General features: G+C 35.2%; 2 protein-coding genes across 2 annotated transcripts in view; one reads left to right on the plus strand and one right to left on the minus strand.

Moving 5' to 3' along the window:
* The window catches only part of LOC105384153 (nuclear migration protein nudC), a 33279-nt gene extending 32485 nt beyond the window's left edge, over positions 1–794 (minus strand). The window contains exon 1 of the mRNA XM_038122559.2: positions 538–794. Within this exon, the coding sequence (XP_037978487.2) occupies positions 538–612 (75 nt within the window). The 5' untranslated portion in view covers positions 613–794. The remainder of the gene's footprint in view (positions 1–537) is intronic.
* Positions 795–2597: 1803 nt separating this feature from the next.
* Positions 2598–5797, plus strand: LOC105384150 (protein tramtrack, beta isoform). Its single transcript, XM_011554343.3, has 5 exons — positions 2598–3022; positions 3151–3327; positions 3599–3934; positions 4184–4337; positions 4982–5797. Exons 1-5 carry the CDS (start codon positions 2843–2845, stop codon positions 5548–5550), a joined length of 1416 nt encoding a protein of 471 aa, XP_011552645.3. The 5' UTR covers positions 2598–2842; the 3' UTR covers positions 5551–5797.
* The last annotated feature ends 6165 nt before the right edge of the window (positions 5798–11962 follow it).

Raw genomic sequence — 11962 nt, forward strand, 5'->3', positions numbered from 1 at the left:
ACAAAACCAAGTTACACCACTGATGATAAAATATTGTCAGCCAAAGGTCTCAAGAGGGTTTAGAGCATTGAAGTACCTACTAGCTAATTAAAACTAACATACCTATACAAATAGATTATAATGAACAGTTTTAGAAACAGACAGTCTTTAAGACAGATGTGGAAACAACAAATTAATTGTACTGACAAAAACATAACAAAATATCCTGAAAAATGGATGGACTGTGAATGAACTCTAAGATCAGTGTACAGGTCACACAATGGGTGTTCTACACCACCATGTTGGACATGTTTAGAGCAATGTAATGCTGGATATTGACAAGAAAGATATTAAGTAAGTACCTACATATGTAGGTATTTCTATGTTGTGCACCGCAATGTGTTAATAAATGTTCTCTTGTCACCATAGCGCCTGACCATGTTTTGAACATGTTTTAGGTTAGGTTAACTGTTTGTAGAACAACTAACCAAAATTCATAGTAACATCAGAAAGTCGAGAGTAAAACAAAGTAACATTAAGTTTTAAATAGGTACTTACATCTTTCACACCTCCTTCATGCTGCTGAGCCATAGCTAGAAGCATTGAGTCGAATCTTTCTGGATCATTAGCCATATTTCTAACTTCTTACTTGCTCTAGAACGGGAAATTTAGGAAACAGTGCGATATAACGGTAGGTATGGAAAATACACACAGCTATCGGTTTCTAAGGTGAGCAAGCAAACGCAAACACAATTTATTTCACGAAACAATAGCAAAATTTCACCGAATCACCGATTTTCAAATATAAATTGACATATTTGTTAATTTTGACATTGACATTTGACAGCAGTAACTAAACGTCAAATTGAAATGACAGATTGTTAAAAGTTATAACCTTATTCGCAGAATAAAAACATTTTTTATTTATTGAAAGGTATGAATTAATACATAAAAAAAACAAGCTTAAAGATACTACAATAATCCTCGCAGGATTGTGCACAGCACCTTCATGCTTTGTTGAAGTATGAATAAGGGGGTCACACTTATTCCTTCGTCATTGGGTCATACAAAATGTTTGAATTACTATTTCATTAGTATAAGATTAGTATCAAACTGCCATAAGTCCACCTACCCTAAAAAAATACTTTTCGATTTGGTCGTGTTCTCCTTTAAAATGTCAGTTGGTCATTGGTGCGCAGCGGAGTGCCGCAGGGCTCCGGGTGCGGCCCACTCTGCTATCTCATGCACGTCAATAGCTTATGCGGGGCCCTAAATTATAGTTCAGCTTATATGTTTGCTGATGACTTGTGCACATTACGTGCTGGCTTTAATCTCACAGACACTTGTTACTCTATCCAAAACGATATCGATGCTGTCGTAAGATGGTCCCATGATAATGGCATCGTCTTGAACGCTGACAAAACTAAACTTTTAATATTACACTCGCCTCACTTAAATCTGAATGAATCACCTCCACCTTTAGTAACACATAGTTATTCCTGCCTCCACAATAATTTGGTTAATTGTCAATGTAAACCAATAGAAAGAGTAGATTGTGTAACCTACCTTGGTGTAAAGATTGATAATAATTTCTCATGGTCTCAACATATAGAATATATTAGCGATAAATTAAGGATATTATTAGGTAAATTTTATCATTTAAGTTATAAAGTTCCTATTAGCACGTTAAAATGTTTATACTTTGCTTTAGTCGATTCAATCTTAGATTATGCTCTTGATTGTTATGGGCTAACGTTTAAAACCTACTTAGATAAACTAGAAACATTGCAGACTCGATTTTTAAAGCTACTAGTTAATACAAAAACCAAGTTAGAATGTAAAGATAATTATAAAAAACTGTATAAAATATGTAAAATTCTGCCAGTCACTGTTAAATTTAAATATCTATTAGCCATTCACAATTATAAAACCTGTAATAATTACCTTCATCCCATTACCCATAAACACGGCACAAGGTCTATATCTGAGGGTAAATTTGAGGTACCTAAAGTTAATAATTATTATGGTGATAGAACTCTAAAAAAAAGAATACCGTACCTACTAAATAGTTTACCTCAGGATATACGACAAGAGCCTATGTTATCTAAATTTAAAACTAAATTAAAAAAATATTTTTTGCTTAACTTACCTTGATACAAGTTCACCTCAGATTATAATTTTATTATTTGTTGTGATATTACCAATTATGTATAACAATACCTAAAACATAAAAAAGTATTTTGTTTAGTATAAGAGACTCCGATCCCACAGGCAAATTGTATACAAACAGTTTTGTGGGACTCATTGTAAAACTACAACTAATATGTAAGCTTAATAAATAAATAAATAAATAAATAAATAAATAAATTACATAAGTCCCTACAAGGCATTCGAATAAGAAAATATGCGTTATTAATTTAAGATTTTATTCAAATTCTATTACCGGTAGGTATTTATTCAAATAAAAATTTACACGATAAATAATAATTACCTTTTTCAGCGACAAAAAGGAAGTTATTATTCTGAGTGCAACATCACAGTCACAGATATCTAGCCTTTTTTATAGACTACGCCACTTTATGGTTTTTTCGTATTCTGTGGCTGTTATTGGTGTAGATTTGTCAAATTGAAGTGAAAGATTTTATGGAGGTCATGCATTGCATTGCATTTTTATGCATTTTACACCAATTATTGTGTGTCTAATGCGACAAATATCAATTAAACGCGATAGTTTTCAGTGTAATATTATGTTATTCACCAGATTTAACTGAGCAAAAGTGTTAATCTCTCCAAATTCTCTTTTCCCTGTGTTGTGTTGTCTTTCGCCAAAGTTTGTCTGTTTTGGCTATAAAATTGTAACATAATGGCAGATCAATTTTGTTTACGTTGGAATAACTTTCAAACTAACATTGTGAATGCGCTAGATTCATTGAAGTGCTCAGAAGACCTCGTAGACGTGACACTCACTTGCGAGGGCAGGAATATCAAGGCCCACAAAGTGATCTTGTCAGCTTGCAGCCCGTACTTCAGGAATGTGTTCAAGGTGAATGGCTCAGATACATGTTATTCAATTCGGTTTTAGTCATTGAAAATATGAAAACATTATTAAAACGATTAAACATACTTTTTTGTGAAGATAATTTGAAATGATAAAAAATATTCTTTTTACAGGAGAACCCATGTCAACACCCTGTTATTATCCTGAAAGATGTGTTGGCTAATGATATAGTGAGCTTGTTGTCTTACATGTATCAGGGGGAAGTGTTCATTGAAGAAAGTAAACTGTCTTCATTTCTCCATACTGCTGCCTTGCTGCAAGTAAAAGGATTAACAGGGGTGACACAACAGGTATGTTACAGTTATTTAGCAAGTCCTTTTATTATAAAAACATTTTCAAAACAACTACAACTAAAATGAGTGAAATTATTGCTTTAGTAATTATATTTGTTATGATTGTTATGTATGATTGTTATGTATTATATTGTTATGTATTTATTTTGATTGGTCTTTTTATTAAATGTATTCAATTAAAAAGGGTCATTTTTTTAACATTTTAGTTGAGCCTTAAAAAATGCAGCTCATTAATTTTTAAGTGATTAATAATATTTTTACTTTACAGAAAGAGACTGTAACCATCCCAAATGCTTCAAACAAACTGTATACTCAGTTAACCATCTCATCAAAGCCTCAAGTGAGTCATCAAAAAGACGCAAAGTTACCAGGACTTAAGAAGAGACGGAGCAGTACTTCGGACAAACCCAACGATGTCACCATTGGGACCCACAAGAAAAGCAAAGTTCTTGACTCAAATGATATTTACAACCTGCCATACCTATCCAAAGTTGTAGATAATCAAATCAATGTTCCTGATAATAATAATGTTGACAAGAAATGTGAAACTAAAACTGAGTCTAATGTACCGCTTGCCAATGGTAAAAGCTCTGCAACCTCACAGGTAATAGGACAAATAATTTATAATATACCTTAATTACAAGCTTAATTAATGCATTATTGATGTAGGTATGTAGGTATAATACTTTCATGTAATGGGATAAATCAGCATTAATCAATAGTTAACATTTTGAAGCTATACACAGGTTCTATACTACTCCAGCTCAAAAAAATAAGGATTCATCATAATGTCGACTCTATTACACATATTAATATGAAGTTGTTACATATGAAATTATTATTACATTTTCAGAACAACACCCAAGGAGAACACATACCCGTGACAGTGAAACTAGAGAGGCCGGACGAGACAGACTCTCCCGCACCACCACTGTCCGAGAGTTCCGAGACAGAGAACAGTCTTCCCGGCTATGAGAACAGCATGCTTGCCAGGTCTCTACTCTCAGGTATGGATGGACTTCTACTTTCATGCTACTTCAGTATTTATAAAGAGGACAATTGTTGAGACTTTCATGTAAAAACTACTGAATGAATGTATTTAGTATGAGATTTGGTGTGTAGGAAGCTCAAGGATTGCTCCTTGATTAATATAATTATAGGCTAATGTTTATCCCAGAATTACCATGAAAAAACTTTTTAAAGCAAAGAGAACTCCTCTTAGCTAGACAAAAGAAAGAATTGGGCATCTAAATAACAATTTCTACCAGACAACCGTAATTTATACAGTATACCTTATGTTAGTTCTATAAGCACTAACTTTAATTTAATAGTTAGTGTAATAGCTGATTCTTGATTAGTTATTAGTGCATTGAACATGTCTGATGAAGGTTAAAAGGTCATGTTCATCAGTCTTATCAATTACCTACTTATCAAACTATCTACTACATCTTTTATAATTGGTTTATATTTCATTGCTGTGGTAAGTTGCACCAAGCCAAGGCTAAACTTTGCAGTCATTATCCAAGGCCAACTGGTTTTCCAACTGTCTACTAAATACACTTAAGTATCAGCAAACTCGCAGAAATGAAAAATAACTATTAAAGTTTACAATGCAGTCCATGTTTAAAACCCGTGATTCTGTCTTTTTCAGGTATAAACCCTTCCAAAAGTGACAACAGTGCCAATTCTTCTTCCCTAAAAAAAGCCAATAACAAAATTGAGGTACCATGCTCAGTGGGTAAAGATACCGCAACCGATACTGTACTCTACACCAACCAAGCTAACGCATCCAAAAGTCCTATGAAGACTGATGAACCATTAGTGAAGTCTGAAAAACAGTCACCAAAACCTGAAACAGATTATGAGCCCGAAGTGCTGTTGTCTGAGCAACAAGACGACAATGACTCCGAAGGAGGTTACGGTTCAGAGCAGTCGCAGGCACTCATGCTACTGGCTGGAATGTCCTCGATAAATGTCCTTGCAGCTGGGGCCTCGACATCGCAAGGGTTGACTCATCAGCAATCAAATCATGCAGCCATATGTGGAGACTGTCCTCACTGCGGTATGAAATATTCGAACCAGTCAGCTCTGAAGTACCATGTTCGACTGATGCACTCGGATCTCACTAACAGGCTATGCTGCTATCTTTGCCCACGCTCATTCACTATGCGTGAAACCTTCAAAGAGCACATGTGGGCTACGCATGGTCAGAGGAATTAAACTGTTTAATGTAAGACATTGCCTGGTGCCTTCAAATGTTCCTTATTAATATAGGAGGCAGATATTTAGTTTCCGACATTGTGAAGTATGGGAGTTAAGTGCCTTGAGTAATGTTGACCGTCCTATGTAATATTCTGTGCTACACAGGACTATTTGTAAATTTGTGATAGTATGTTTTTTTTTTACAAAAATGAAGAGATTGGATTCAGAAACTTTATATTGCGGAAGTAACTTCATTGACTCCAGATTAAAATAGACTTATAATGTTACTGTTTAGTGGTAGGAAGTCTAAATCGGCGCAGCCTTTTTATGGTACAAAATTTATGATTCACGGATATATTACTAGTTTTTAAGTTGTAATTATGTATTTATAATTTATGTTATTTAGGTTGTTCACTTATCTCACTTGTCACTTTTAACCACTTTATTATGTATCGGTGCAAGAGACAAGTTTAATAAATATTTAAAACCAGGCTGTAAAAATATGTTACACGCTACTTTCGACAAAGCGATCCAACCTGAAGGTACTTCGTATTTGTATCTCTAATATACTTTAATTTATGAGATATACACAAGTATGTATAATAGAATTAGTTGCAAGTTGTTACAAAGCACCCGAGGGATCAATCTATATAAAAAAGTAAGATCCAGTATTATATGTAGTTGAAATTAATATGACAGACTTGGCAGTGGATCAATTAATGATATTTTATTCAAGATTAAGATAATGCTCTTGTCAATTTACCATGCCTTATATTAATATTATATCTATCATACATACTGTAAACCTAGTGAGTAGTTTTAGAGGCTTAACATTAGTTACTTTTTTAATCTATACAAAATGATTATGACATACGCAAAAAGCGAGTGAATAGTGTGAAGACAAACTATTTCGTTTAAATTTAGCTAAGTATTTGAAAATGCTAATGAGGATTTAGTAAATATATAAAAACATTAATATTACTTAGTATTGAAACAGCTACAATGACTATAACAAAAACAATAAGTGCCCCATTTCTTCTAAAATAATTTCCGTAGGAAAAACAGTGAGAAGCTCGTAAAACTCAACACACTTTGACTCTGACCGTATAAAGATTGTTTTTACTTGTAATATGTCCACATTGTTTGAAAGGGAAAAATATAATGAGTTGCCTCGAATTTCTATGGTTACTCTCAGAAGTTAGTCAAAGTTTCTTAACCACGTGATGCCTTCATGGAAATTTACTGTGAATTACCTAGTTTCCAATGTGCCCAACACTTCCACTATACTTACTCATGTTCTAAAATCAGTAATGTTAGAAATGTCTTTAGGAATTTATTTATTATTTATGTGTCCACGAGTGTCTTAATAGTGGTACTGATAAAAGTATACTTACGTCGTTTTATTATAGTTGTTTGCTAATTATGAATATTTTCGTCTTTAAAATCTGTTTACAAAAGGTGAAATATTAAGTACATTTAATTTATAATACGTACATAAATCATTATGTGTTCAGTCTTAAGCAGTTGTTACAACTGCTATCTACCAACTTATTGTGACCTAAAGCGAGATAGATATATTATATTCCACGGTCAAAGTGATGAAAAACAACCAACAAATTATATATGTATAAGTACCACATACTTATGTATAATTTATTTTGCTATCAGTTACCTACTGGTCTGGTTTTATTTTAAAGATTTAAGATGATATTTTTGTTATTAATGCTCGTTATAAATGTTTTTTAGTTTTGGTGTTTCGTGCCAAAACATTCTAATTTATTTTTTTAATAGTATTTAGATGTAGGTAAATACCATTAGGTATTTTAATTTACTTATTCTAGTATTCGTTAGTTACCTTTTTGTAGGTGGTTGAAATTATTGAAAGTTTATGATTATGCTTACAAGTTACAAGGTTCTTCTTGGAATCGAATCTTATAGGAAAATGTTACATTAGATATTTTAATTTAGACAGTATGCCTTATTCGGTATTAAAATTATCCTTGGTTGAAAGCCATTAACGTTCTGTTTGAAATACAACTAAGGACCCAAACTATTTTTGACTATTCATAAAATTATGATGAAATATTTATATTTACCTAGATTAGTACCTAAACTAAAATATATTTACGTTACGTAATATTGTTGAATATTTAATTCAAATTTTACAAGATTTACAATTTATTATGTTATAAATAAAGTTGGCGCTTCCATAAAAACATTGTTTTTTACTGAAATCCTATGTTACTGAACCATACTGAAGTACCTAGGTAGAGGTATAAGGCCCGGGTCTCCTATTTTCGCTGTAGGTCGCGTCAAGCGTCGCTCCGTGGGCCGCGTCACGATGCTCACTATAGAAATGTACTGATGCGGTCTCCCTCACACGTCGACGTTGAAGCGTAGACGTAGTGAGCATTGTGACGTGGCCTACGGCGTGACGCTGGACGCGATCTACGGCGCGTAATAGGAGACCCCGGCCTAATAAACGATGATTTCGATTCTGAACTTTAGTACTGTCACATCAAATTATTTGTTTTAAATTTGAGAGATTCCGTAAATCAAATATCACGAACTTTTTAAAATTACATCTTAGAAATTAAATTTTGTGCCTTTAGGGCTGATTTTTCAATCGTCAGAAGACTATCGCGATCTAATCGCAGCACTATAGGTATTCTATGTAATGCTCATGCGGGTCTTGTTCATATTGTTGTTTTTAAACAATACTTACGTACTCTCCATTTAAAAAGTCTTGAAAATAAAAACAGCGATTTTGCAAAGCCACGTCAGTTAATTAGGTAGGTAGGTACCTACCTACTTAAAGTTAAATTACTGCCTCTGTGGTCTAGTGGTAGAAGCTTCGCTTCATGACCCAGGGGTCCCGGGTTCGATTCCCGGGTGGGACCATCAATTTGTGTTTCTAAATTGTGGTTCTAAGTTTGGTTAGGACATAGAAGGCTGATCACCTGATGTCCGAAACAGTGAAACGATCCATGCTGTCGGATGGGCATGTAAAGCAGTCGGTCCTGCGCCTAGCTCTCTCCAGTCGTGTCGGTAAATCCGTCCCATTGGGTTATGAGAGTGATGGAACAGAGAGTGCTCCTGTGTACTGCGCACACACTTGGGCACTATAATCTACTCCTGCGTAGATGGCTGATCTCAATTGAGATTGGCCGCCGTAGTCGAAATTCGGCTAGGAGGACATTATTATAAAGTTAAATACCTACCTACATGTTATTAAGAAACTATATTTCGTCAGAAGTCAGAAACGCTCCACTACCTACCATCTACCATACATTTTAGGTACCTATACTACAGTGCTGTGGAGTACAGTCGGCCTCAAAAACATCTGTAACCAGACACCCCGACTTGTAGCGGACGCTACTCGTCCCTACCTACGGCGCTGCAGCGAGCGATCGATGCCACTGTCACTAGGAAACGGTTTCCGACTTTGACCTTCAGGGTTTACGAGCTACTCTAGAGAATGCACAAACACAGCTCTTTCAAGAGCTAAGTATAGCAATAACCCTGAAGTTTAACTTTTACTAGACGATACAAAATTCTTCAGGATTTTCCCAGATCGGTAATTCGGTAGCTTTTACAGGGTAAGTATGGCCGCGAAGGCATCTGAAATAGGAAACTGTTGCTAATAAGGAATGAATTTTCTTTTTACGACACCAATTAATGTTATCCGATTGCTAAAAGTGAGTCTTTGGCGGAAATCAATCTTGTGAAGTTTGTTTCAGCTGACTCGCTATCGAAATACCTACCTACAGGAAGAATAATTTCTAGTAGGTAGGTTTTATTATTGTCCATAGATTATCATAGGTAGGTAGAGGTAGGTACTCAATCGATAGTTTCTGAAACTCTAAATCGATCTCTATTTTAATTCTAATATTTTTTCCGAAAATAAAAGTAAGAATTGCGTAAAAAATTATGCTTTAACTCTAGAGGGCGAGGTTCTAGGTTTGATCTATGAACTGTGCATTTGTGCACATGATGTGGGAGCTAAACGTTCACAGACATCCGTCAATCGTATTTATAAGACTCCCTTTCTCGGTGTAAAAACTAATTCAAAACGAACGAGCGAATCGGGTGGCATAGTGGGTAAGCTAGACTTTCAGCACATGCGCAGTACGGACCGAGTCGTCTGATCGAGTTACACTCAAATAAGGTTAGACCTGATACTGCACCCACTGCAATATGACCCTAATATATCTGTAGGTATGCTACATACCTAGGTGTCTAAATAAGAAGGGAGTTAATTAATTATATATCATTCATTAGAAAGTTTTGATGTATAGTCTGATTATGAGTATTATGGTAGAGCACTAAATGTCGAGGTCTGCTAGGTGGGTAGATATTATTTTCATCGTTCTAATGATCACCAATTGGGCACTTTAGTTACTTAGGTAAAGTATCTGAGCAACTTCTGAACTGAAACTATACATAGGACGTAACATGGGTACTTACCTAAGAATAAGCACTAAGTATTATTATAGTCAATTAATTCTAATTACGTAAGTAGGTACTTACCTTATTCCAAATAGAGTAGACACATAAATACTATTGGCAATAACCTGCCAATACGAGATTTCCCTATCCGTTATCTAAGTTGGTCCCTCTACAAGGTGTCAATAACAGTTTATGTCTCTGACAGGCTATTGATCCATCCACCCTGGTGAGAGTAGGCCTCTCGTACCTACAGGGAAAATACATTATTTACAAAATATCCGACGGAATCTGCGTAAAGGAAATAAGAATAAGGTGTCTAGCTGTCTACTAACATAAATAGTACGTAGTGAACGTACGTAAAAAGATATCAGTCTTATTGTTTAATAGGACTATGTATTATTATAGTAACATTATACCAACGAGTGTTACGATTCTAAGCCACAGCACAATCATATATTTATTGCAATATACGGAAATCTTTAACTGTGGAATCTACCCTTCGACTCTTTATAACTACCTACCTTAGTAAGTGGAAGGCTTGAAGGCTAGTTCTCTGAAATCCTACTTGCGATCCGACCGTTAAATACCTACCTAGTGTGAAAGTAAATGTTCTCTTAACAAAAGCATGTGTAGTACGGCGGGGCAGGTTATCATGCAGATTGCCGGCGAATCAATAGGGTGCTAGGGCTGACGGATGACTGGATCAATAGCGTCCCAGTGGAGCCTCCACTCTGTAGGGCTTCCTCGGCCGCCGTATCACGCCCTATAGCTAGACATTCGTAGTCACCGCGACAATCTGTTGGCTGGCTGCGAAACGGTTTTTTTGTTCTGTTTATGAATGTTAGGAGAGATTTTGGATGAAGGAAATCGACGATCTTAGTTATAAATTCATGGATGCGAATCTTAGATAAGGGCTCTTAGTTACCTTCTAATTATTTACACGTACCTACGAACTAATAAGGGTCTAACTAAGCAAAAGTCGTATTGTACCTAAGCCGAAAGGTTTATTTATTACTTAGATTATAGAACTGTTCTGTTAAATTTTCCTCACTTAGTAGAGCTTAGTTGGCACAAACAGACACACAGATACACATACACCCCTCTACTCAGGCTCGTCCGTCGCGCCACCTAGCGGGTCCCTTTGTGAGTCGAGTCGGGATCATTCAACATCTTCTTGCTCCGTTGCTTGCTACGTGAAAAACAAAATAAAAAAAACGTTAGTAGTTATGTATTCTTAGTTAGTAGATATAGGACAGGATGGCCCACTGGCGAGTGAGTGGAGAAAACTATAACTGATGTTATGGTGAAATAAGTTAAAGTTACGTTAGGCTTTGTAAATTTTCAGGCATATCTTAAAACTGAAAATAGCAAATATTTGCCTTCGCCGGGATTCGAACCCGAGACCCTTAGCACACTAGTCATCGGCCCAGAAGTGTATCAAACCCAGTGAACGGAAATAAAATATGCGTTCAATGCTGATAAAACCTAATGTCATAATTAACCACTGAAATTTTATCATTTACTTCAGTTCCAACATGAATTACATGATCATTCCAGGTACCTACAGCGGTAACAAATGATGGTAAACACTAGATATAATCTGTTTCTGCATAACAAAAACTATTTTACAAAACGAATACGTAATCAGTGATTTTGATCTGACCTACGATCTGACATCGACTACAAACGACTACAAAAGTGATAATTGTAAGTAGGTAGGAGATTTTCCAGAAGTTTCCATTTCATTGTTAAGTGTTTTCTTACTGGCACATTATACTTTTGTTCGTTATTCATTATTGATAACAATATTCTTGGTACTGATTCAATAGTTGTTTTGTATGTTTCATTGTACGTAGTATCTACCTACATTCACGGTTTGGATCTAGAGGAATGATAAAAACCCCGATAAACTTTAATTGTTTAAGTCACTATGTTGTTCGAAAATAACTTTGGAAAATCTCTTTATAAGAAGACGCGCGAG

Source organism: Plutella xylostella, chromosome 22 (assembly GCF_932276165.1).
Source record: "Plutella xylostella chromosome 22, ilPluXylo3.1, whole genome shotgun sequence".
In the NCBI taxonomy this organism is placed as follows: Eukaryota; Metazoa; Arthropoda; class Insecta; order Lepidoptera; family Plutellidae; genus Plutella; species Plutella xylostella.

Bases quoted from the DNA above. Each gene is read 5' to 3' on its own strand.
- LOC105384150 (XM_011554343.3), top strand. From the start codon at position 2,843: ATGGCAGATCAATTTTGTTTACGTTGGAATAACTTTCAAACTAACATT. The intron at 3,023-3,150 runs GTGAATGGCTCA...TTCTTTTTACAG, and splicing joins ACTTCAGGAATGTGTTCAAG to GAGAACCCATGTCAACACCC. The intron at 3,328-3,598 runs GTATGTTACAGT...TTTACTTTACAG, and splicing joins TAACAGGGGTGACACAACAG to AAAGAGACTGTAACCATCCC.